The sequence below is a fragment of the Typha latifolia genome, chromosome 5, assembly GCF_019914945.1.
Source record: "Typha latifolia isolate L0001 chromosome 5, TyphaL0001v2, whole genome shotgun sequence".
Taxonomy (NCBI): Eukaryota; Viridiplantae; Streptophyta; class Magnoliopsida; order Poales; family Typhaceae; genus Typha; species Typha latifolia.
Genome location: NC_133090.1, coordinates 13,775,918 through 13,801,207, shown reverse-complemented (window position 1 = coordinate 13,801,207; position 25,290 = coordinate 13,775,918). Strand labels below are relative to the sequence as shown.

Genomic DNA, 25,290 nt, shown 5'->3' with positions numbered 1-25,290 from the left:
TCCGTTTCCTTTAACCAACTCAAAATTTAAGGAGAAGAAGGCCACAATCAACACTAAGAAGACAGAGAGGACCTTGGACGAGAGCTCCATCTTCTTCTTTCTTCTGTCTCTGTCTCTTCTTGTGTTTGCCAACTTCTCCTAGAGGAGGGATATTTATACTACATTATATTCTTTTTGACCCAAGTCTTGCCTCCTTTGTCTTCATTAGTATTTTCTTATGAAAGTCCATGGCAAGACTGACTTTTAATTTGTCTGTGGCAATGAAGGAATAGATATGGACATGATCTATCTAATAATTGAGTTAATTAGACGTATCAAATGGACTGGTCAAAATGGTTTATCAAAAGTTACCACTAGAATGAACTTTTTCAAAGGTAGAATTGATTAATGGCATTGCCGGTCCTTCCACGCGTTTCTAATATATATAGGTATTCATCTCTCAAAATTATTGGCTTTTTGTATGAATTATTTTTAGTCCTAATTAACTATAAAATTCTATCAATTATTCTCATTTGCATCCAGTTGTAAAGTAAGTTGAAGGTAAAAAGAAAACGTAGATTTGAGAGGTATAAATATAAATAAAAGATTTAAAAGTACGAACATGCAAAAACTAAATTCTATTTATTTTTGGCTTATTAATTATCTTACATTGTGAAGATCAAGAGAATGCGAATCATTCTCATGCCATCCTTCTCATATATTATCAGATGATTTATAAATTGGTTTACAATCCAAATCAGATTGTGAAAAATAATTACCACTAAAATGAACTTAAGAGTTTAAATTGTTTATGGAAATTTAACAAAAGTACTTTACCTGAGGTTTTTGTTAGCCTTCACACTCTATACTGTCTTAAAAATACTCTACCATTTGTTTTTGATGCAAACTGACCTTAATATTTTTTTAAAATAATTTTTTAAGGTTACAATAAAAACAAACAAGAGAATCAACCAAGGCATGGGGTAGAAGAGTGAGGAAAAGATGAAAGAAGGAAGAAGATTTCAGAGAAGAGAAGAAAAAAATAGAGAAAATCTCAAGAGGGAGAAAAGACTTTCTCCTGTCCTAGATGAGAGGAAGAAAGGCCTCAATAAATGTTTGTGAATGATGATAAAAGTCAAAGTTAGGGTGATTTTGATAAATGAGACGTCGGTCCTTTCACGCATATATGAGTATGAATCTACGATTTTTTTAATGCAATGGAACTTTGAAGTTCTATTAACTTTCAGCTACTCAATTATAGCCGAAGAATAAAAGCTCTAAGTAGTTGATATATTTGAATAGTCTCAGAGATGTTGCAAAGTCTTTCTCCACGAAAATAATAATAATAATAATAATAATAAATAAATAAATAAATAAGATGCCAAGCCCAAATTCTTTAATACGATAGTAAAAGTAAAACATAGACTAGTCAAGTCCTGCCACTAAATTTCTTGAGCGATAAAGTCACTAAGCAAGACTTGTCAAAAAGGAGGATAGTATAAGATCTTAAGAGGAAGTAAGTAATCCAAATATCTTAAAGAATCAAGGGAGCCCAAAAATATATATATGCATCTCTCTTCCAACTTCCTGTCTCTCCTCTTAGTGCTGTTAATAGTGACCTTGTTCTCCTTCAATTTCGAGTTGGTCAATGGAAACTGTGAGTGGATGTAAATAATTTCACTTACCAATCTATATATCTATCTATTATTTTCTTTCTCCTCTCGTCTCGTCTCGTCTCTAGATTTATACCACTCTCTAATTAGATCTTAATTCTAATATTTAGCAGATATGAAAGGGAGGCTGCTACGTGAACAACCGTCTGGCCCTCCACCGCCGTATACTCCACCAGCTCCGATTCCACTCTAAGAACGTCTCTACTTAGAGATGCGGTGTTTTTTTAATTAGATATCGTATTTCGAGATTAAAAAAAAAATGCTTGTTTAAGGTAAATAAATATATAATTTTTCTCCTCTCTTATCTAAATTGACTGTTACCATCCTCAAACATAAATTAAACCTTTTTTTTTCTCCATTCCATATCAAATGGAACTGCTGCTTAAGTTTTGTTTGAAATCTTCGTTCTCATTAACTCTTTATTTAACCGTATTTATTTTTGGTTTAGGCGTACTGTTCTCCTCTAAAAGGAAATCCAAATATCTTAAGAAGGGATTAGATATTTGTAGACTATAATCCAATTAGAAAATACAAGCTTTCTTCAGCACAAGATCTATCGAGAATCAGAACGCAAGAGACAGAAAAGAAGTAATTTGTTTCTGAATGACAAGTTGTTTTATTTTCAATTTTTTATTTTGAAGGAAAGTTTTAGTTGTCGAACCTTAGAAAGTGGAAGTTCATGATAGGGAGTGCGAGATTAGAATTGGGATTTTTTTACTTTCTATTTTTTGTTTGAAAAAAAAAATTGAAGTTACAACTTCAAAATAGAAATTTTTTTTCTATATCCTTTTAAATTATATATATATTCTTTAAACGTCATAGTTATTAAATATGTACTTTTCATGTTAGTTTTTAACAAATATAAGATAAAGTCTTTTTTAGTACTTAAAAAAATAAAAGATATTAAAATATTATTAATTAAAAGAGTGTATAGGAATAAAATATAAGGACACCGTTATAATCTTTGTTGACCCGAGCATACATAACTCTGCATTTATCAACAGGTAGTAGAGAGCAAGTCAACAAATAAACCAACGTAAGAAACAAATGAAAGCATAGTAGATAAGCTTCGATCGCCGTAATAACAACGAGAAGGGAGGAAGGCAAGATCTTAACCACGAACAAAATGATGGGGTTGGATTGCTACAAAAATTTCTAAACCAATCAAACACCCAAACCCTAAGCTAATTCAATAACTATCTCTATCATTATTAGCCAAAAATTGTCATAGACTAAAAGAAGATACAAAGGGAGTTCCCCTAATTCTTTGCCACATCGATGAGCAACATCAGAGACTAGGATAAGTAAGGAGGAGGGGAAGGAGAGGATATAGATAGAGAGGAAAGAATAAGAAAAAAATAGAGAGAGCGAGAGAAAGAAATAAAAGCCTCATCAGGAGGGGAGAGGAGAAAAGCCGGCGGTGGTGGAGCGCACTAAGAGAACGCTCACTATGGAAAGGGAAAATCATAAGACCCTACTAGACCCACTACTAGACGTGATCATCGGGCGGGCCGGACCGGGTTCGGACCGGGCTAGAATATTCTAGCCCGTTACCGCCCACTAGTCCATTACATATTGGGCTTCGATTGGGTATAATGGCTCTAATATAATGCATTAAATATAAAAAATTATTATATTTTATTGGGCCGAGTTTAATGGGTTTATATAAAGATATTTTAGTTATCTTTCATGAATATATATATATATATATATATATATATATATATATATATTAAAATATAGTTTACTAAATATCCAATGTGGGACTAAAATAATTATATAAATATGCATACATTATGGGTTGGGCTATATATAAGAGTAGTGGATCGGGCTTTCGGGCCGAGCCGGGCGGGCAAAGGCTTAGCCCATGCCGCCCACTACCATATCGGGTTCGGGTCGGGCCGAGCCTAAATCGGGCTCGGGTCTGGGTTTAGACGGGTCGAGCCTAATAATCATGTCTACCCACTACTATGGCCGACCAGGGAAAAAATAGTGCAACTTACAATAAAAGGTCATCACTACCACTGCTATTGCTCAATTTCCTTAGAAGAAAGAACACGCCACGAAAATATTTTGACGAATTCAAGCGTGCAATCTACTTTGGACTCGGTTTTCGTCATGTAGCCAAAGATTTAAGTAGACTTTCGATGTGAACGTCTTGAAACCTCAAAGTTAGGTTGAGTTCCCCGCACCAATATACCATCCATTAACTGGCTGTCAATTGTATTAATTACAAGACCATTCCAACTAGTTCACAAACCTTCGAAACATTAGCATATAGATATATATTTATATCTATATAAGTAGGAAACGAGTTGGAAAAGGGGTTTAGTGTCTCACTGCCTAATAAAGCACACATGATTGCGTTTTTCATAGGGTAAAAAAGTTTTGGATCCTAATTTAAGTCTTTGTGGGACCTCCAAATTAAAGTTTCTTGCCTTTAAATATGGAGCAGATGCAACGATGGAGATCCTCTCACATATGTATATGTGCAACAAAAGAGTGAATAATAGTTATGAAGTGGGAGCAAATGGGAGCAAATGGGAGGCTTCTCTTCTTCTTCTTCTTCTTCTTCTTCTTCATCATCATCCTCTGTCTAGTGCAACTTCAAGTCCAACCAGCAGCGAAAGCAGGTATACTCTATTATTTGAGAGATAAATATAATTTAACTTAATAGTAGAATAATCAATCCTCTAAAATAACAAAGAGACAATCCAAAACATGGTTTTTTAAAAAAATTGAACTAAATCAAGTGCTAAGATTGATACATATGTGAGTTTAATTAGGATATTATTGTTAAGTTATACGGTAAAATCTTAAGGTAATAATGCACGAGGTTTATAATCCTTATCCTTATTATTCTTTTTTTCTTGTGTAGAATTGAGAGGAAGGGCTTTGCGTGCAACTTCGATCCCTAATTCTCCCCAAGGCAACAATATGATCCACAACAATTCATGAATAACTTTGAATTATAGAATAGGTCATCCTTATAATATATATATACATTATATATTGTTCCTCCTTGTGGTGTTGGAGTTTTCTACCGAGTTGTGAGACTGATTTTAAAAGTCAATTGTCTAATCTTCCTCTTCTATTATGTATAAGCTTGTTAATTGTTTTGATGCATCAATCAAGTTATTCACATATGGGTGTTTCGAAATAAAAAAATAAAGTAATAATGTTTTATCTCTTATTAATACTTATTCAACTACAAATTAATTAGCATGCATGTGAGTCATTCAAGGTGCAATCCACTTAGCTTTTGTGTTTAATTTTGCACTCGTTTGAATGGTGTAACCTAATTAGGTTGACTTCCCCAAAGCATTCCTAATGCTCGGTGAATTAGATAACTTAGAAGAAGATTTCAAGTAGTGAATGACCAAAGTAATTTTTTTCTTCTTCATGGAACTGGCTTTTAGATGAAAACCTAACTTAGAATATTTTTGAGACATTAAAAATAAGATATTATATATAATAGAGTGTAAATGATGCTTACTGTGAGTAGGAAATATAAAAATGTATGATTGGCATTTAAACCTTGCGATCGTATATGGTTAAAATTAGGGAATGAATTTAATTTTTAATTGTGGGATATCCAAAGCTTCTTGCCTTTAAATGTCGATAAGATGCACAACTAGATACTCACATACGAGCTCTAGCTGGTAGTGCCACCAAAAAGTCTGTTTGGATGGAGAAAATAGAAGAAAAATGTTCTCATGCACACAATAAATTCTAGTCTCTTATTTTTGTACCATGTTAAGTTATGGACGATTCTAAAAGCTTAAGCTCACAGAGCAACGAGAGTTATAAACTTATAACTATCTATATTCTAGTCATTCTTTTTTTATTATTTATTTTCTCATATAGAATTGAGCGGAAGAGTTCAGTCTAAAACTACGATCCCTCCTTGTCCGTCGAACAACCCTCCAAGCCACAATTCTCCCTTCTTGGATATTTATTGGTTGAAAAGAATTTAGGCGAGAAAAAAATCTCATAAATTCTAATAAAACAATTTAGAGGAGAAAACTTACTTTTATTAATTTTGTTAAAAAGAATCTAATCTAAGAAGCAAATTAAGATCGAAAAGAGGAGGGCATCTCTTCTTCGCCTTACGAATCTTCTGTTGTTATTAAAGAAAAAAAAAAGAATGAAATCAAAGTAGTTAGCCTCTTGTAATTATCAGACAAAGATGAATCTATTTCTTAAGTAAATTTATCGTTCACAAGTTGCGATTAAAATTAATAAACAAAATATATTCTTGAGATATAATATCATTGCAAATCAAAATGTAACTCCAAAATTAAAATTTGGAGTATATCTTAAAATAATAGAATATTCTTTAATTTAGAATAAAAAGTTAAAAATATGTTAAATAAAAAGTGCTAGATAGTTAGATAACTATAAAATAGTTAGAGAAGCTAAATACGGAAACAATTCAATACGAAATTATGCTAGGTTGAACTAACTAACATTCAGTTAGATCAGTTATTTTCAATAAACCATGCTTTTTCCAAACATCCATAATTTGCCTACAAATTCTTAATGTACTAAAAAAAAAATTTATTAAGGCATTAAAAACAAAAGACTAAAGTACTAAACTTTACATCATTTTTGTTTAATATCACATGCTATATAAGAGCGGTAAGAAAGGATAATTTTAATATATATATATATATATTGGGTCTACTTAGGAAGAAAATAATTTAAAAAAAATTACTTGTCAATTGCAGAGAAAACATCATATTGGGTCTGAATGAAGAAAAAAAAAAAGGTAGATTTACAAGTTACATTTTAACTTAACACATTGTTAATTGATTTGCTAATATACCCTTAAAAATGTAAAAGAAGTTTGGATTTTAATGGTGCTTTAGATAAGAATAAGAACATTCTAGAAAAAAAACAGAAAAAAAGAAGATAAGAATATCTTAAGTACTCTTCTTTGATAAGTAATTTTAAAAGGTAAATTTAGTGTCTCACTAAATATAATATTTCTATTGAGATATCATTATATTAGAAATTTGTTAATCTAAATTAGCTCATATATTTTTTTTATTATATTGGTGGTAGAATTATTTCAACATATCTCTCTGTTTCTCTGTGTACTAAGCTTGTAAACATCTTATTGAAATTAATGAAATTATCTCGTTACCGATATTTTTAAAAAAAAAAAAAAATTAAATATATATATATATATATTGTAGTCAATGTTAAACAAGGTTGACTCCAGTCACTTCTCATTAATTAATTCATAGTACCCCCTCACATACGTCTTATTCGTTCACCAACCACATAAACATCTATTTACAATGTCCTTTTGTTCAAAGCTAAAAGCCATGAATTAGATCATGATCTTTCCTTGTTTCACAGACCACAAACATCTATTTATGCTTCTTTTTTTCACAACTTTAGTTAATTTCACTTTTTTTTTAGATAAAGTTAAAAATAACTCGTCATATTTTAAGTAAATTATAAAAACAAAATTCCTTTTTTTGAACTATAAATAGAGCTCTTCGTTGCTAAAAGTGTTGTAGAAGAATTATTTGAATCGAAGAAACATGCAAGGCTTCTCTTCTTCTCTCAATCACTCTTTAAAAATGGTGAAGATTTTGCTGCTCATCCTCTCTTTCATGCAACCCCAAATCCAACTAGTGAAATCAGGTATCTTCTATAAAATATCTGGATTGAGGAAATATGAGATAATAGAAGATATAATAAGAGGAGAGGAAACTATTTTTCTCGTTTATAAATTTAAAGAGAGAAAGGAGATGAGAGAAAGAAAATTAAATATTTCTTTCTATTATATATCTCTATTTCTCTCATGCCCCCAAATAAGATTGAGAGAAAATCTTGCTCTTTTTCTTTCTCTTTTGGCTTCTCTTTTTTTTTCTATCTTGTTCTGAATTATAAATTCATGACCTCCTATTTTTGAGGAAGAGTACTTGGCGAGATGCGGGTGCCTGTGCGGGTGCGACCTAACTCATCCGAGTTGGTCCGTCATTTGATGCATTTTAACATATCAATCATACGTATTCGATGACTTTAATTAGTTATATGCAACACATCAATCATGTGCATTAGCTTCATGACCTTTAATAAAAATGGCTGACACTCATCTATTCTCATATTATGTTTAGTCATCCATTACTCAAAAATCTTAGGCCGATAGAGCACGACAGTTATACTCATGTTCATATTCTAATATTTTTTATTTTTATTTTTATCATTGTTTGTTTTCTTGTATAGAATTGGGAAGAAGGCCTTTGCCCGGCCCTCCTTCTCCTGCAGGCAGCCCTCCACACCACAATTTTTACATCCCTTGCAGGTCAACAAGGTGTTCTCTACTATCATCGTTTTTGACGGAAATGGAAAACCACGAGATTCTTGAGAAGAAGTAGTAATCTGGGAGAATTTAGAGTTTCCAAACATGCATGTAGTAGTTAGTACTCTTTGACGATCTCAATTATTAAGTACCATGCAATTGTAAATGTTCCACAATAATTAATCCATGCTCGCAAGAAATTAAAGCCTACCCAATTTCCTCTCTTTATCTTTTGAGGCCATAATTTTTCTTTTTCTCTTTGTTGTAAGCTTTTGATAATAGAGATCCATTGAGTGAGTGCTCATCTAAACCGATCCGAATGGCCCAATCCGTACCAATTTCTTGCCTAATTAATTATTTGACTTGAAGTATATCGATATAGAGTAAAACTATCTGATACCAATCTTGAGATTTAGTCTAACTATCAATTCACTATTGATTTGGTGGGAAGCTTAATAAGAAAATCAAGCGCAGCTCAGTTGTAAATCTTAGGCTGGAAATCGACTCCGGGCCAAGTAGTGATCACAGGTGGCATCTAGTTTGTAAATAATTTGAAATTTCTAAAAAATAAATATTTATTCAAGAAAATATGGATGGAGAGGAGGAGATTAAGAGAGCATCTTGGAGGCATCTCTTCTTTTCTCTGCTATATTGAAGTACAAGCGGTGAAAGGAAGTATATAATTAACCAGATTCAAATTTCGATCTTAATTTCTTACTTAGAATATATTCCATTGCTCCATAGAGTACAGTTGTATCACTAAAAATAATAACCTGAGATTGGAAGACCGGATGGAATTTTAGTAGTTCACTTGTTTATCTTTCATTTCACTTGTTAAAGTATTTAGGCAAGGAATAAGGTTAGTTAACTTTTGGGTAAAGAATATATTTACCCCTGAGGTAACTTCTGTACTTCCAATCTGACCCTCTCTTTCTCTTTGTACTTAAAAATACTGGTCCAAAGTCATACCATATTTATACCCTCTTAATTAATAGCCCAATTTCTCCAATATCCCTCTCTAGATCTCCTACTGCCAGAGCAAATACTAATCTCATCTGCTATAAACTTTTTCTATAAAGACAATACCAAAATTGATGCATATATCCTTGATAGTACAATATTTTAACACCAACTATTAGCTCATATTTTGAGAGAGTTTGCTTAATTATCTAATATATAACAAAAGAAAAGAAAAGAAAAAAAAAAGGCATTAAAAAAAAAAAACAAGGAGCAAAGTACCAAGCATAACATCATTACACTGTTTACTTCCCTAAGATTGCTCATCTTGCAGGCCGTACAACAAGATAGCAATCAAGGCATGATAAAAGCTAAAGCTGGGCAAGAAATGTGCATGTAACCATCTGTCAGTCTAATGTCAGAATCCACTCTCTGCTCGTCTAAAGCAAGGAGACGCAATCACACCCACACAAGCATAGTATATACTGTATACCACTCTGAGCCCACCTCTGATGCTGCACAGCCACATCAAACAGGACCTCCTCCTCCTCCTCCTCCTCCTCCTCCTAAATCCTAATCTAATCCTCTCTCTAAAGGTCAAGCCACCATCACCTTACATAATAACATAACCCCTCCCACCTCCTCCACTGAATAAACTCATGATAATAAATATCAAAGCGGATGTGAATATTCCCTGGATAAATATATATATATATATATATATATATATATGTATCCAAGCACAAAAATCATATACTTAGAGATAGAAATATAGAATTACATGATGGTGATGAAGATAAAAATGTAAGCGATGCATTCCCAGCACCAAAACCCTCTCCAAAAAACAAAATTAAAACCCTCACAACTTGAAACACTACGAATGCGTCCCTTACGAAGGAAGAAGAAGAGAGATAAGGAAAAGAAAAAAGGGAGTATTAAAAGATACCTAGAAATTAATCGGACCATGAACCCTCAATTCCCCCGCAGTACAATGCCACCCTCCATGAGAGTGAAAGAGAGAGCACAGCTGCAAAGCTTACTTCTATTTGTACGTCTTGATCAAAGTTGCGTATAAAGCTCTTCTCTTGCGATAGGCCAAGTACCCACCACTTGGGTCCCCATACTTTGGCCTTGGAGACATGGCTTCCATGAGCTTAGCTAGAGTTGACAGAAGCTAAGGAGGAAGGAGGAGCATAAGGTGGGTATATAACTACATAAGAAGAGAGAGAGAGAAAGAGAGAGAAGGGGTTGCTTTTTTGGAGCATAGCGTGTGGATTTTTAATGGATTCTGAGGGGGGATGGGGGGCATGTTTGTGGGAAATGCAAAACGCACTTGCGCGGATTTCAAAGCACGTCGGGGTGAGAGACTTTATACGTATGTGGGGAAATATTTACATATAATAAAGTCCGTAAAGGAGTAACCATAAGTGGAATAGGGTTGAACGACCTCTTCTCCCCGTTTGACTGGCCCTTTTAATTTGGACCTCATTTTGTACTTGGGGGTAATCATTAATTGATCATATTTAGGTCTAATCACTCACAACTTAGTCTCATGATTATGCTGCAATTAAAACTTTCAGCTACATGAAAGATTGAATTGAGAGGAGAGAAAAAAAAAAAAATATATATATATATATAACAAAATTATCATAGATAAATTTATATTAATTCCATAAAATAGGTAGGCAAATTAAGAACCTTCTCTCCCTTTTCTTTTCTCTCTCTTTTTCCCCCTTTCTGCTGCAAAGAGTGAACATGCTTATGAATAACATATTCACTTCTCCTGGCTAAGGTTGCTATGTGCACCATTGTTTAAAATAAGAAACAAGTTGCATGAAAATTAATGAAAGATAAAATATTTAGCATTAAGTACCATCTACAAGAAAATTGTGTTTTTTTTTTTTTTTTAAAAAAATATTTTAGATATTAGAAAAGGTAATAATTGAGAGTGAATCTTGAATGCAAAGAAAATTGTAAAAGGAATTAAATTTGCACCTGATTTTTGTCACGTCAACTCAAACGGATACATAAGTTGTCATGTCAAATCTAAAAGCATAAAAAAGGGTGAAAAGTAATAAAAAGAAGGAAAAAAAAAACTTTATTACATGCAGAGAAAATGGTGAATAAACCCCTTGGTCTACGGCTTTTTCTACAATAGTACACGCTTCTTTATTTCTCTGTTATATGGATCCAATTATTCCTAAATATCAATCAACTGGCATTATAATATAATTAATACATATATATATATATATGTGCATTATTATTGCTACGATTCAGTTAGGGCTCTAAATTAAGGTTAGGCACTGGGGGAGAAGGACCAATCAGAAAGGACAAGTCCCTATCCGAGAACAATAAAGCTTAAGGCTAGTGGTCAAATTACGAGATTCTCTCCTTTATTGGGAAGACTTCTCGGGAGAACACCAGCCACCCATGAAGCCCACTCACTACTCATCTCTGATAACAATAATAATAATAATAATATTATTATTATTATTATTTCCCTAATCGACTGATTAACTCCTAGATTTACCTCTTAATTAATCCCACGCACGCAGTGTGGGCTTAGTACGAGCACTTGCATTGCCCACCGTTTACGTCATGGGCACGCGGCCATCACGTCAAAGTTTCACATAACTCCCCTAAATTTAAGCAATTTTGTCATCGGCGGCGTTAAACTCGGCATCTTTTGCGAATTTGGTGTAAGGTGAGGGGGGTAATACGCAAATTTCGACAGAGGAATCAGAAAATAAAAAGGAAAAATTAGTCAATCATTGGGCACTCGAACGGCCTTCCCATGGGAGGAGGCGAATGAAATGTCGACGCGTGTCGAGGGATGTCCGGTGGAGGAGCGGCAAGAGAGCGGCGCGTGGGCGTGGGGTTTCGTGCGGGTGGCGCATGCGGCCCTCACATCCACCAACGGTGGAGATCGGCGCGGCTGCTTCTCGTCTTCCGGTCCAAAACGTTGGCCCAAACGCTGGCCCATTCCGATTGGAGTTGATGCTTTTATTACAATTTTTATTAAAAAAAATAATAGGAAGAATTGGTTCGAACCGTGACGGCACGTGAAACCATACGGGGGGTGGGGTGGGATTTGGACCGGCCAATCCGCGCCCAAATTGGACTAGTTCGATGCGTACGAAATGGCTACGCCTCTTGTTTGGATGCAACCCAAAGAAGATTAAATATATATATATATATATATATATATATATATATATATATATATTAATAAGCTTACTTCGTTTAGTTTACTCGTTGGAAAGTGAGAAAAGTAAAGTGGATAATTTTAGAAATTGACCCATTTTTTTGTTGTTTAGTTAAGAGAAATGAGTTAGGAAGTGATATGTCCGACTTCCCCTAATAAGTAGAGGAAAAAATAATAATAATATGATTACTATTTTACTCTTCATCTAACATTTAATTATTAAAATGAACTAGCACAAGCTATAATATTTAAATTTTTAAATTTATTAATAGAATTCCAAAGATGAAATAAATAATATAATAAAATAGAAGAATATTTAGAATGCTAATATACATACATACATACATATAACAAGTATGTATGCAGATAACCTTATTAATTCCAATCATGACCTACAAGCTTGATATACATAGAAAAATGAAATATATTTTGAAAAGCCCCTCTACCAACATTATAAGAGAGAAAAACACAAAGCCCCAAAGACATACAAGATCCGAATGAGAAAACACTCATATCACACATCCTCTACTGGCTAGCTAACACTAGCTTCCTCTCAATCTTGATTAGATCTTGAAGCATAGCAACAACCTACGTAAAACAAAACATGGAATGCGTTCAAATAAAATAAGTGATTATATGACTATTAGAATTCCATAGACATCATCCTCGTCAAAATGGAAGGATGAATGCAAGTGAAGATAAAGAATGAGGGAGGCAAGCCAAACGGCGGTGGCACGCAGGAGAGAGTGAGCAAGCGACAACAACAAATAGTGGTGAACAAATTGGAGATGAAAGATAAGGGCACGCCGAGTATACAGTGAACAACTAACTGCATGTAATTTATAGCCGCAAGCGGGAGGAGGGTACACCGAGCAACAGAGGGGCATCGAAGAGAACCTTTATCAAAAAGGGAGATCGAAATAGAGGGGACGACGACAAATAAAAGTGAGGAAAATGAAAGGAGAGTATCACAAAAAATAAAGAGTTGTGATAGAGGGTGGATAAATCTTAAGAGGGAAAGAAAGATATAAGGGAGGGAAGGGAAAAAAGATATAAGGGAGGGAAGAATAAAACAGACGGAAGGGGAAGAAACCCTCACAGTGAAGTAGACGTGATCATCGGGTAAGCTGGGCCGAGTTCAAGCCATATTTTTTTGGCCAACTAGGCTTAAATATTTATTCACGGCCCGACCCACCAATCACTCGGGTTGGGCTAGGCCAGGCTAGAATATTTTAGCTTATTACCGCCTACTAGCTTATTAGATATTGGTCTTGGGTTGGATATAATGGGTCTAACATAATAGGTTAAATATAAAAAATATTATATTTTATTAGGCTGAGTTTAATGGGCTTATATGAAGATATTTTGGTTATCTTTTATGATAACATACTTATATATTTATATATAGTTTACTAAATATCTAATGTGGAAATAAAATTTTTATAGGAATATGCAAGCATTATGTGTTGGGCTATAGATGAGAGTAGTGGATCGGGCTTTTGGACTGAACCGGGCAAGCAAAGGCTTAGCCTATGCCGCCCATTACCATCTCGGGCTCGAGTCGGGCCGAGTCTAAATCGGGCTTGGGATGGGCTTAGCTCGATTAAAACCAGACGGGTTCCGGCCGAGTTTAGGAACTAGGTGAGTTTCGACCAGATTTGGGAACCAAGCGAATCAGGCGAGTTCCGACCGGGTTTGGGAACCAGTGAGTTCCAACTGAGTTTAGGGGAGGGTCAGACCTAATGATTATGTAGAACCTTTGGTAGATAGGGGGGAAATTTCTCTTCCCTTTTGGAGAGAAAAGTGACAGTTAGAGACGGGTTTTTATTCCTCTTTATCTTACTTTCTCTCTCTTTCTTTTCTAAAAATTGGATCCAAACAAGTAAAATAATCTGTCCTTACTTTCTTTTATATTCTATCTTATCCAAACTAGGTGATAGTCCTTAAGAGCGTAAGGAATGGATTCAGATGCAAGGCTGGTGCAAATGCAGCGTTGGATGCTTGCCAATATAACAGTTGCATCCATGTGATAACTTTAATTGTGCCTGTAGACGGAGCTACATCATCTATCCTCGGGCCGACCTACCCCTCGATCATGGGAATATGCTCTACTGATAGTTGTCATGAAAAGTAAATCTAATCACACTGTATTGACCTTTAAGTAAATTATACTTTTGCACCTGTCATATCTATCTGAAATCTTACTCTTTATTATCTAATACGATTGCTTTCTTTTAACCCACAAAAAAATGAGGTTATTTAAAGTTGAAACAGGAGAAATCTACCATTTTTTTTTTTCTGAAAATAAGCACCAGGGGGACTGTAAGATGACTGTTTCATAAGCTCCTGGGAGATATAAACTGCTCCTGTGTGCTTTAAGCAGTGTTCAGAATCTATGACCTTTCTAAAATTAATTGGAGATAATCATAATTTTAAAACCTCTTCATTTGACAAACACAAAAAATATTATATATATATATATATATAAACACTCTACAATACATAGACTGCACATGGCAAAGTAAATATTCTATTTCCTGTACCTATTTTGGATCCCGAGATGTATTCAATCAGTCGTAAAGAAAGATATCATGTCAACTTTTCTTTATCTTTTTCCCAAACATTTTAGTCATGACTACTCAATCCATGGGAAGGTTCATCAACACAAATCAAAATAGAATTAGCCAAATACAACACGATCGTATCATAAAGTCATAACCAATGTTTATTTTTTAGCAGCCTCCATTAATTAGAGACAAATACAAGCAAGAGGAAATTAAACCAGCCATCTGGAGAAAGAACATCTCCATGTTTCAACGAGAAAGCCCCGTCGGAGGAGGCCTTTCATTGCCTTCTGGTGAAGGCGGTGCGAACTCCTGTCGCCGATCCAAACTCACCCTTCCTCTCCTTCCAACAAAGCCATGCCCACCTAATAATTCACAAAGAATAACACACCCTTGAATACCTCATAAAATTACAAAAAGAAGACAAGCATCGCATCCATGAGAGAACGTAAGTAACCTTTCTCTGGGTTGCCGGAGGTGGGGAATTCCGCTGCGTGAGATGGAGAGATGATGAGAGCCGAGATGAGAAGAGCAAGGAGGAGGATGGAGGAGTTCTTTGGGAAGCGGTGATCCATATTGATTTGGGTACCTCCAGGGATTGGTGGTTACCATGTATTTATACCCTAATCAGCGATAGATTGATAGACTCGGCGTTGATTTTTTTTTTTTTTTTGCCTGATGGCTTTGATGCAGTTAAGGATTGGTGGATTAAGATTAAATCTATTCATGGACCTGTCTACTTTTGTTTCAATTTAATTATTTCCCAAATAGCAAAATTCATTTTTCTAAATACAACCAATTTCATTCTATCTTTAAAGGAGTTTTCACGTTGTGGGGGGATATGAGTAGAGAAGCATCAGAATTTTCTAAGAAAAAGATGAATGACTTTGGCTTAAAAGATAGCATCGATATTTCGATGAGCTCTACCTAGTAATTCACGTGAACCGTAATTGCAGTTTTGATTGATCTATGAAGTACAACAAACGCAGAATGTGAAAGCCTTTTGGTTTCTTACGAAAAAGTCAAGTCATCCCATTTATCATTCAGCATTCATAACCTCCCGAACACGCCATTTTTCTTTTATTAATTGACGAGAACTTTGGACGTATTACAAAAAAATATGGTGCAGCTAATTATATAAGACTGAATAGTTTCACAGAGAAGGCAAAAAGGTGTCATCCTAAATAAAAGAGCATCCAAGTGCACACTGACCGTGTATAAGCATCATCTCCGATGAGAATGGGATAAAAACAAGGAAATAAAGAGATCCTGCAAATGGTCAGAGAACTATGAATAAAAACTTGTATGCCAATAAATGGTAGCCACCTCTTACTTGGAATAGTTTGCAAGCATAGGGCTTCTGAAGTTTGGAAAAGAAATCAGCAAGACGAAATACTTAGGGTCATAAGAGGAGGAGGCAGAGAAAACAGTGTCATAACATTCTAATATGTAATTAGGATGAGACAGAATGGCACATAGAAACTCACTAAACATATATCAAGATATCCTTGACAAACTTGACTGGGGAATATCTAACATGCTCCACTGTAGTAGATTCACAACTCTTCAAATATAGTAACTCAAATATCCAACATAAAACACCAAAATGGTAACAGATATGTAGAAAGGATCGGATATTTGTAGTGAATTAATGGATGACGGGCTTGAGAGGATGTGCCCTAAGCTTTGACAGGTCAAGATTCGCATCCAACTCTTCATCTAACTCACCCACGACGCTTCTGCAATTGTTGAATAAATTGAATAATACGGCAAAAAATTGGAAAGCATATATATAAAAAATCAATTTGGAAATATAGAAATTGATGACTCAAAAGATAAGGATTTGTTTCATACATATTATCACCCCTAATAATGTAGAGGCCTAGGACAAGTTGTTGCACACCTTCCTGCAAAAGCAAAGAAGTAAACTCAAAATTATATATTCTGAATAACAATTTATAAGCTGGAAAAATTGCCCAAATTTATATACAGGGCTTCTATTCAAGTTAAGCAATAACAAAGAGAGACATGGTTTTGAGGTAAAGCAGTTCACAAAGAGCGTATGCCAGTTCATAAGAAGACTTGGTCTTAAGAAATTAGAAGAGAAGTCTTACGTCAAATAGTTATGAGGAAATCATAAACTCATATTTATCAATTATATCCAAGATATTAGATAAGTGTACACCTCCCTTCATTTCTTGCAACATGCATCGTAGATTCATTCAAGAATATATTTCTGAAAATATCATATTGATTGACTAACCAAAAAGAGTGTGCAATGAGGACAAGGTTTCCTTTTACTCTTTCCAAATAACTTTTTTGACACATCCATGCCGGTCTTAATGGGAAGAGGTATTTGATCAAAGCAGTGTAGGCTTCAGAGTTCATATTAAGATAGCTGTGTAAGCTTGGGACGTCACATTTGCGAAGCAGTTCGAGCCTTGTTACTAAAGGCATAAATGAGTGGACTTAAGGTTTACAAGAATATACAAGGGAACATTTCCATAAGGTATACATACTGGTATGCCCAGGATCCATGAGATAGGTGAAATATGAAGAGATACGTCAAAAGTATGGCCATACTCATAAGTCATAAAGCACAACTAGAGGAAAAACAAACCTTTGTGGAGTATACCCTCTCGTGTGACTCATCCAGAATGATATTAGTAGCCTGATCAAAGCCTTTTAAAACCCCCTAAAGAACAAAAGAGCTATTAATCAATATGAAAATGTAGGGAAGCCACATAACAGACCTCAAACATTAGATATCTTGGGAATTTTAGAATGCAAAGTTGATCAAAGGGAGAGGTTTCTAAGTTTAAACTATCTGCAGGATTCGCATTAATAAATTAAAAGGAAAAGAACTTACAACAATATTACGCCCATCATTTGTAATGATAGATATTGTCTCTGCAGATAAAAAAAGATACTCAATAAGCATTCTTCTCTGAGTAAAAATGGGCATCTGAGATATGTTCATGGATGCACATAAATATTTGTAACTATCTAACTATTAGACCCACACAATATATGTAGTCTACAATAGGTAATAGCTGAAGTTTCAACCAAATTAGCAAGAGGTAGCTCACGGTCGACAAGTGATTCAAGTCCAGGACCAGCTGACATTGTGATTGTGATCGGAAAATTTTAATAAAACTGCAGAACTCCCACGCTTTTTGATAAAACTGCAGAAGAGCAGGCTCAGGTATTAGAAGCTAGATGTCTGCATAGGCAAATGATTATCACTGTACATACTTCGATCCATCATTCCCTTTTAGAAACTAAGAGAACCGAATCAGGGAGAACCAATTTTATGATCTAGCAAAATGAAAATAGCACTCAACGTCTTAAAGCTAATAACTGGAAAGCAGAATAAAGGGGAAACATCAGCTTCCTTAACACCTAGCCCAAATCAGTCAACTTCTACTCTAGAATCTAACTGATCTGTGAACCCAAATGTTAAGGTGTCATGATTCCAAATTGCCACCAGTGAATAATTGCAACCAGTAAATTGACAGGATAAGTCAATTTATACAATCCTTTGACTATCTCTGGACTCATTAAAGTTGTTGTGACATGTACAACAAGACCAAACAATGGTCATCTTCTATTGAAATTTAAGTTGAAGGCTAAATTCAAGATGGACAGAGAAAAGAAAGCATGCATATTTAGCAACCCTTTAGGGGCACATATCTTCTAACAACATAACTGATCTACAACCCAACAACATATATTCTAACCAAGTATGATCATAGTCTCTGAAATAAGAGAATGCAGACAAACACGAAAACAGCTGAAAAACTGCTGTCAGTTTTCTCTAGATGTAGTAGTGGTTGAGTAAGAGGGGAGGCCAGAAGAACACATCATCTGACAGTCCTTAACAATTGAGCAAAGTCTAAACTTTGTAAGAAGCAATATTCAGTAAATTTTGGTTTCATTCCCGAAACAACAAAAAATTTATAAGCTTCTCCCAGTTTTGATCATATTATGACATTTGAAAGTTAAATGAAATTCGTAAAAATCAGAAGAAAAAAAAGCAGTCAGAAGCAACGAATTAGATATCCCTGTAAAGGGCTCCAACTCTTTACAGTAAGAGAGAACAGTTTTGAACTAAAAGGAAGACCAACTCACAATCCAATCCTTCTTGTTGAAAGTTATCAACATTAATAAAGGAGATTAGAAGGACAAATTTACATGCTAAAACACATCGCCCATCATCTCTATCTTCACTCGAAAATTCAAAGTTTCTAACTGCAATCAGATCACTATCTCACAATTTATCTAATTTGTCCCAGAGTCTGTAACACAAGGACGCAACCTTGTCTTGTGGAATGGATGTTAGGAGTAGGGTAGAGCCCCTCCAGAGAAACCAACCAAAGCGGTTCCCAAGCACCGTGAAGATGAACACTCCAATCACAATAGATTATTCAAACAATAAATCTCCGTCCACCCAGGAAGAGAACTCTTCAAGAAAAATCCAATATTAAGACCAGCAAATCAAACAGAATAGGACAACAGGAACTAGGGTTTTAGACTACCACCTCTTCGAAGAACTCGATGACAACTAAGACGACGACCTCCTCGGAGATGTTGAAGAAGACAAACCGCAAGCAGAAAGAGCAAGAGAGGAGGAGGGAAATTAGGGATTTTGCGAAGAGCGTTGGGCCAAGATGGGCCCTTTTAGCGACGGTACTTTTTGCACATCACACCCTATACTTTCCCTATTTACAAATCAAACCCTACATTTTTTAATCTTTTACGAATAAATCAATATAAGCTCCAAAAATTTCATACGGCATGATATTAGTCTGTAGATTTGACTTAGGACTCAGTGCACTGTTCCATAATTTACAATTACTGAGCAGAATATTCCATGATACAGATTAAGAAAACCAGGCTAAAAAAGAAAAAGAAAAAAAAAGAGAGCTTGTTTTCTTCATCATTCGAATAGCCCATCTGATTTCATCTTTAGCAATGAATTCCTCAAACCGAAACAAGAAAAGCAACAAGCAGTGAAATCCTAAGTAGCTTTATATGATTTTTTTCCTCCATGTAGTCCTTCCCCTAACGATCTCTTCATGTTTCTGCTCTCCTTTCATTTGAAGGAGATGAGTATACTTTGTCGGCCATCTATCGAAAGTCCCCGACAAGCCACGGCCGTCCAGGATTTCCGGTGCCAAAGAGAAACCCCTGACAATTTTGATATTATCATCTTCTGGGATTGAATGTTCATCAGGTTCACAAATAGATTGCACAATGTCTGAGCTGCCGCATTCCCTTCGATATTCTAGTATGATGCTGGATAGCTCATGGTTCTCCAGGAATAAGTCAGGGATATTCTGCTCAACCAATGCAACAAGATGAGTTTCATTATTTACCATCATAAAAAGTTCCATCATTTTCTACTCAATTTCTATTCACCTGGAGCATCCATCTTACATACTTAACATTGTTGACATGGTGATTCATATCCAAGTCACTCCTCTTTGGCTGAAAAATTCCAACGAGAAAAAAAAGGTTATAATTTAATCCGTGCTTTGTTGTAGCCACCAAGATGAACTCTCACTAGCTTATTTGGAGCATTTTGTGTATAAACTGATGAAACAGAGCATTACCTTCAAGTCTGAGTCTATGTATTTCGCACTGTCGTCTAGCTTGACGATTTTCTCAGGAACATCCTCTTCAATTGCTTGCCTTTCAATGAACCATGGCGCGATCTCATCTCTGACCTCCTCTGGCATCTTCGAAAGACGCCTCGTTTGTTTGTTCATCATCACCCAGGTGCTGCTTGCGCACGACTAAGATTGTCATCACAAAGTATGTTCGTAAAATTATCGAAAAATTAAGAGAAACAGAATAGCGATCATGCCTTGTTGCGCGAGCGAAGATAGTTCCCGTGAGACGGTTTCGAATTAACCAATCTCTTCGCATGCCATTCTTCCCTGATGCCGCTACCCATGTGTCAATCTCAAGCACCTCTCCCCTGCCATAGCCGGAGTTAAGCACTCAGCATTAATCCAGAAGAGAAGATTGACGGACGTTAAGCAAAACTCACCAGATAGGATACTTGTCAACTTGCAGATGCATCCTCGTCACCACCCATATGAGATTGTTGCTTATCATACCATGCGTGGCTCCAAATCCATCTCCAAGAAGACCAGACATCCATACATGATTCAGTGCAGTTTCCTACATACGTACATGAAAATAAATGAGTTTTTGCTGTCGGATAACAGTTCAAGGAACAATTTTTCGCATACAACAACTTTTACTTGAAGAAGATTGAGTAAGGTCTCAAGAGTTGCAGTTTTATCCGGGCCGACTTCGTAAGATCTAATGACCACAGTCTGCCTATATCCGACCCCTCCGTCGACGATCAGGCCTTGTCGAAAAGGATCGGTCGTCTGCTTCTTTGTGGGTATATTTTGTCGATTACGTTCTCCGGTGATCTCTTTGACGAGTACTAATTGCGTCGCAGGATCGGTTGCAGTGTGTGAGATGGCAGTGTAGGTGCCATTCGCTTTGACAGAGCTCTTCTTTAGCTGGGGGCTTCTGGGGTCATTCTCTCTTTTAGAAGAGCATTTGATTGTGTAGGAGAAAGCACAAGATAGAGTAGCCATATAATATTATTAGAAGTTACTATGCTTGATGGAGGCCTAAGAGAAGAGTAGAAATTTGAAAAGCATGAAATGAGCTCTGCTTTGGTTTTATAGATGCTTGAGAATCCAAAGTTGGCGGAGGGGTCTATAGATGATAAGCCAAAGGACAAGAGCTTGCATTTGTTTTTGTTGGCAATTTTGGACTTGTCAAGGAATTGAAGTATAATGGAACAAAGCTGTTCCTTTTTGGAGGTGGAAGATGGAGGAAGTGGCATGAGAATGATCACCGAGAGAGCTATAATCCAAAGAAAGATCATTGGCCTTCCTCTTTGGGTCGAAGTTGCAGGATTTCTTTTAAAGTTGAGAAGCTATTCCATTGAAATGGACAATTTGATGCTGAAGGACGAAATATCAATCAGGGGCGAAAAAGGCTCAGCGGCTCAGGCTCCAGCTCAACCTTAACTTAAAATTTATTTTAAGTAATATATTTTATTTAGGCTCAGCTTGAAATTTATTTTTAGTTTAATATTTTATCTAACAAATTTGAATGAGTTTTTAACCAAACTAGATTTGTTACAATTTATTTTAAAATAAATTATTCCTTAAACTTATTATTAAATAGGATCTCTGATAAATCGTCTTATTTACTCCATATTTATATCTATATCTTGATAGGATTTGATTCAGGTTGCGTAGGGTGGTTGCTAATCCAACCGGTTTCATCTTAGGTAGTAAGTCGTTAGTACTTGGGATTATTATGAAAAGCTCGGTACATTTATATTCTTATGTTATTAATAAGCCCAGCCCAAATCCGATGGGCCGAGATGGTATCGAGCTTGCTAACACGTGGCAATCTCCTATTAGTCAGCTAGCAAGATCCTCAAACCAGGTGGGCCCACAGCAACGGGAGCCCCATGGATCGCCACATAGGAAGAAGGGATAATGGGCACCATAGCAGCAAGCGACCAATGGGAATTGCCCTCTTATCCGAACCTCTTATCCACCACCCAAATAATACCATCCTCCTCGAACAAAAAGCCTTCACACGAGAGAGAGAGAGAGAGAAAGCAAAGGGGATAGAGATTCAGGATGGCAGCTTCTCTTCAAGCCACGGCTACGCTGATGCAGCCGGCTAAGCTCGGCTCTGCCGGTCGGGTCTCGGCCGCGCAGCCACTGAGGTCGTCCATGCATCTCTCCAAGGCCTTCGGGTTCGAGCCGGCGTCGGCCTCGCGGCTCACCTGCTCGATCCACTCGGACCTCCGGGAGCTGGCCCAGAAGTGTACCGACGCTGCTAAGCTCGCCGGCTTCGCGCTCGCCACTTCGGCTCTCATAGCTTCGGTAAATTATATGTTTCAATCTTGTTCTAGTACTCTAAACTCATAGCTAAGGTTTCTTCAAGCGTTTAATTCAGATGGATTCACTTGTAGCCGGGAAAATTTTGATGCGATTGCAATTTGTTAATTATCCTTTACGAAGTGTACTCTAATTATAGGATTTATTTTTCCTTCCGTTATCGCTTGATATTCTAATTTAGGAGACTTCACATTATAATGATCTATTATTATGGGCGGGATGCATATACCTTTCCATGGTTACATTCTAATTTTGCTCTCATTTGGTCTTAAATTTTGTACTAATTTTGGAGAACCAGAAGCATTTAAAATCTTGCACAATAGATACATATGAGTAATGACTGATGCCTTCCATATGGACTTGCCATGCATGTACACATGAACAACAGGGAGCCAACGCCGAGGGAGTCCCGAAGAGGCTGACGTACGACGAGATCCAAAGCAAGACGTACATGGAGGTGAAGGGCACCGGCACGGCGAATCAGTGCCCGACCATCGACGGCGGGGTCGACTCGTTCTCCTTCAAGTCCGGCAAGTACACCATGAAGAAGTTCTGCCTGGAGCCCACCTCCTTCACCGTGAAGGCGGAGGGCGTCGGCAAGAACTCCGCCCCGGAGTTCCAGAAGACGAAGCTCATGACCCGCCTCACCTACACTCTCGACGAGATCGAGGGCCCCCTCGAGGTCTCCTCCGACGGCACCATCAAGTTCGAGGAGAAGGACGGGATCGATTACGCCGCCGTCACCGTCCAGCTTCCCGGCGGGGAGCGCGTCCCCTTCCTCTTCACCGTCAAGCAGCTCGTCGCCACCGGCAAGCCCGAGAGCTTCAGCGGCCAGTTCTTGGTGCCCAGCTACCGGGGCTCGTCGTTCCTCGACCCCAAAGGACGGGGAGGGAGCACCGGGTACGACAACGCCGTCGCCTTGCCAGCCGGAGGTAGGGGAGACGAGGAGGACTTGACCAAGGAGAACATAAAGAACGCGGCGTCGTCGACCGGGACGATTACGCTGAGCGTGACGAAGAGCAAGGCGGACACCGGGGAGGTGATCGGAGTGTTTGAGAGCATCCAGCCGTCGGATACCGACCTCGGGGCAAAGGTGCCGAAGGATGTGAAGATCCAGGGCGTTTGGTATGCACAGCTTGAGTCTTAGAGGATACGTACGTACGTGGTGATGGAAAAGGATAATGATCATGTGCTGCTACTCCTTTGATTTCTTGCTAGTGTAATCTTCTTAATTTTCTTTTCTTGAATCAGAGAACTGGGTGTATATTTGCATTAATGATCTATGCTATGACTTTGATCATCTATGATCGAGTGGTTGTTAATCTTATAATTGGATCGTGTTAGTTTATTGAGAAAAGTCACGGGAAAACTCTATATCAGATCTTCACTCAGAAAGCTTATAGCTTTTGCAGATTTCGAGCATATTATTACAACAACGATTGAAGCTATTTTTGCCAATGTCCGACTCAAATATAATTTTCTCACGTCATTGATCACTTAAAAGGCTATAGTTTAATGGAAGGTTCAAATGTCACCCAAACCTTTATAAGCAAGCATGAAATTGATCAGAGTAAATATATATAATTTGATACGATCAGAACAAAAGAATTCCTTCACCACTTGTCTTTTATTCTATGTGGGACTAAACTTATGTCTTCCTCCAAAGGAATATAAAACTCATGAAATTAATATGAAATTGCTCAAAATTCTATTGCAATAGGACTGATCACATGAAAGATGGGAACTTGGTTAGTCCATCAATCCACTCATCCGTTTGTTGCTGTGGAATATTGATACAGAATAAACTTCTTCCAATATTTTCTCACATTTGGAATCCCGAATCATCCCACTGAAGGACCGCAGACTCCATGTCCTGCTCTCTCTTGAGCTTGTCTTTTAAGAACCAATCGCAAACCCGGCCAGCGTTAAGCTCTTCAATTGGCACTCCTTCTTGCTCAGAGATCACTCTTAGTAGATTCAACGATGATATCTGAACATCAAATATAAAGCCCTTTAATATGGTTAAGAAAAAAGGATGGTTAATTTTCACTAAAACAAGTCAATTCTCACAGTTAATCGGCATAGAAAGCGCTCATGGGTGCTAAGTCCAGAGATTTCAACTAGACCAGCTTCTTCTACGCTAAGGAAAGTTCTCCTCTGGCTCTTCTGCTCTCCTTGGCACCCCTTCACAACAAACCTTGCACTCTTCGCCTTCTTTGCTGCATTTGATTTGGTATAAAAGAATTCAAAATTTAAGGATGAAATATAAGAAGGAATGATTTAAACGGTTGGTTTGTGGTAGTTACCTTGATGGAAATTAATTGGTAGTCTCAGTAGGCTTGGAGAGTTGAGCAGGAGAGGCATCTGGGAGTGAGCTTTGAATGCTATGAGGAGTGGTATTGCTCAGTTACTACTTGAGCAGGAGCTCTGAGGAAGAGATCACATACGTGGTTGGATTCCTCTGCAGAAGGATGAAGTGGATGAGGATAGAGTTCTATCACCTTAGGCCCTCTCTGCACCACAACCTGGGATGCAACCACGGTTGCAGGAATTTCCTACAAATAGGGAACTTGGCATTTCTTGATTGGCTGCTGCTCTATAGCAATATACATTTTGAAGGCTAGCACCACAATTATCA

General features: G+C 36.8%; 4 protein-coding genes and 3 long non-coding RNA genes across 10 annotated transcripts; 3 read left to right on the top strand and 4 right to left on the bottom strand.

Moving 5' to 3' along the window:
- The first annotated feature begins 1,494 nt into the window (after window positions 1–1,494).
- On the top strand, window positions 1,495–4,849 carry LOC140788088 (uncharacterized). Of its 2 annotated transcripts, none has more exons than XR_012108958.1 (4): window positions 1,495–1,636; window positions 1,766–1,924; window positions 4,108–4,285; window positions 4,531–4,849. It is a non-coding gene; the product is annotated as an uncharacterized lncRNA (long non-coding RNA). The 2 variants fall into 2 exon arrangements; XR_012108959.1 differs by having other exon boundaries at window positions 1,763–1,924.
- A 2,341-nt stretch (window positions 4,850–7,190) lies between these two features.
- Window positions 7,191–8,281, top strand: LOC140788089 (uncharacterized). The gene is made up of 2 exons (XR_012108960.1): window positions 7,191–7,310; window positions 7,896–8,281. It is a non-coding gene; the product is annotated as an uncharacterized lncRNA (long non-coding RNA).
- A 6,535-nt stretch (window positions 8,282–14,816) lies between these two features.
- On the bottom strand, window positions 14,817–15,639 carry LOC140788087 (uncharacterized). Its single transcript, XR_012108957.1, has 2 exons — window positions 15,158–15,639; window positions 14,817–15,065 (listed from the first exon to the last, which is right to left on the bottom strand). It is a non-coding gene; the product is annotated as an uncharacterized lncRNA (long non-coding RNA).
- A 530-nt stretch (window positions 15,640–16,169) lies between these two features.
- On the bottom strand, window positions 16,170–19,377 carry LOC140788086 (sm-like protein LSM8). 3 transcript variants are annotated; one of them, XM_073137202.1, is made up of 7 exons: window positions 19,242–19,377; window positions 18,975–19,164; window positions 17,790–17,885; window positions 17,570–17,610; window positions 17,321–17,395; window positions 16,555–16,607; window positions 16,170–16,439 (listed from the first exon to the last, which is right to left on the bottom strand). In XM_073137202.1, exons 3-7 carry the CDS (start codon window positions 17,824–17,826, stop codon window positions 16,349–16,351), a joined length of 297 nt encoding a protein of 98 aa, XP_072993303.1. In that variant the 5' UTR covers window positions 17,827–17,885; window positions 18,975–19,164; window positions 19,242–19,377; the 3' UTR covers window positions 16,170–16,348. The 3 variants fall into 3 exon arrangements, with proteins under 3 accessions (XP_072993303.1, XP_072993302.1, XP_072993301.1); XM_073137201.1 differs by having other exon boundaries at window positions 19,019–19,164; XM_073137200.1 differs by lacking the exon at window positions 18,975–19,164 and having other exon boundaries at window positions 19,242–19,362.
- Window positions 19,378–19,730: 353 nt separating this feature from the next.
- On the bottom strand, window positions 19,731–21,320 carry LOC140789172 (palmitoyl-acyl carrier protein thioesterase, chloroplastic-like). The gene is made up of 6 exons (XM_073138780.1): window positions 20,973–21,320; window positions 20,756–20,889; window positions 20,570–20,683; window positions 20,316–20,484; window positions 20,122–20,190; window positions 19,731–20,039 (listed from the first exon to the last, which is right to left on the bottom strand). The coding sequence occupies exons 1-6, from the start codon at window positions 21,318–21,320 to the stop codon at window positions 19,731–19,733; spliced, it is 1,143 nt and encodes a 380-aa protein (XP_072994881.1).
- Window positions 21,321–22,269: 949 nt separating this feature from the next.
- On the top strand, window positions 22,270–23,982 carry LOC140788080 (oxygen-evolving enhancer protein 1, chloroplastic). The gene is made up of 2 exons (XM_073137192.1): window positions 22,270–22,637; window positions 23,041–23,982. Exons 1-2 carry the CDS (start codon window positions 22,389–22,391, stop codon window positions 23,797–23,799), a joined length of 1,008 nt encoding a protein of 335 aa, XP_072993293.1. The 5' UTR covers window positions 22,270–22,388; the 3' UTR covers window positions 23,800–23,982.
- A 355-nt stretch (window positions 23,983–24,337) lies between these two features.
- LOC140788084 (uncharacterized) lies at window positions 24,338–25,127 on the bottom strand. The gene is made up of 3 exons (XM_073137197.1): window positions 24,959–25,127; window positions 24,723–24,871; window positions 24,338–24,642 (listed from the first exon to the last, which is right to left on the bottom strand). Exons 1-3 carry the CDS (start codon window positions 25,014–25,016, stop codon window positions 24,475–24,477), a joined length of 375 nt encoding a protein of 124 aa, XP_072993298.1. The 5' UTR covers window positions 25,017–25,127; the 3' UTR covers window positions 24,338–24,474.
- Window positions 25,128–25,290: the final 163 nt, after the last annotated feature.

What these genes read in the sequence shown, in the direction of transcription:
- LOC140788080 (XM_073137192.1), top strand. Translation starts at nt 22,389, where the DNA reads ATGGCAGCTTCTCTTCAAGCCACGGCTACGCTGATGCAGCCGGCTAAG. An exon ending in CTTCGGCTCTCATAGCTTCG is followed by an intron (nt 22,638 to 23,040) that starts GTAAATTATATG and finishes CATGAACAACAG; the next exon opens with GGAGCCAACGCCGAGGGAGT.
- LOC140789172 (XM_073138780.1), bottom strand. Translation starts at nt 21,320, where the DNA reads ATGGCTACTCTATCTTGTGCTTTCTCCTACACAATCAAATGCTCTTCT. An exon ending in CCTTACTCAATCTTCTTCAA is followed by an intron (nt 20,890 to 20,972) that starts GTAAAAGTTGTT and finishes GTACGTATGTAG; the next exon opens with GAAACTGCACTGAATCATGT. An exon ending in GTTGACAAGTATCCTATCTG is followed by an intron (nt 20,684 to 20,755) that starts GTGAGTTTTGCT and finishes CGGCTATGGCAG; the next exon opens with GGGAGAGGTGCTTGAGATTG.
- LOC140788086 (XM_073137202.1), bottom strand. Translation starts at nt 17,826, where the DNA reads ATGTCAGCTGGTCCTGGACTTGAATCACTTGTCGACC. An exon ending in ACTTGAATCACTTGTCGACC is followed by an intron (nt 17,611 to 17,789) that starts GTGAGCTACCTC and finishes TTTTATCTGCAG; the next exon opens with AGACAATATCTATCATTACA. An exon ending in AGAGGGTATACTCCACAAAG is followed by an intron (nt 16,608 to 17,320) that starts GTTTGTTTTTCC and finishes TTGCTTTTGCAG; the next exon opens with GAAGGTGTGCAACAACTTGT.
- LOC140788084 (XM_073137197.1), bottom strand. Translation starts at nt 25,016, where the DNA reads ATGCCTCTCCTGCTCAACTCTCCAAGCCTACTGAGACTACCAATTAAT. An exon ending in ACCAATTAATTTCCATCAAG is followed by an intron (nt 24,872 to 24,958) that starts GTAACTACCACA and finishes AATCAAATGCAG; the next exon opens with CAAAGAAGGCGAAGAGTGCA. An exon ending in GCTTTCTATGCCGATTAACT is followed by an intron (nt 24,643 to 24,722) that starts GTGAGAATTGAC and finishes TTTGATGTTCAG; the next exon opens with ATATCATCGTTGAATCTACT.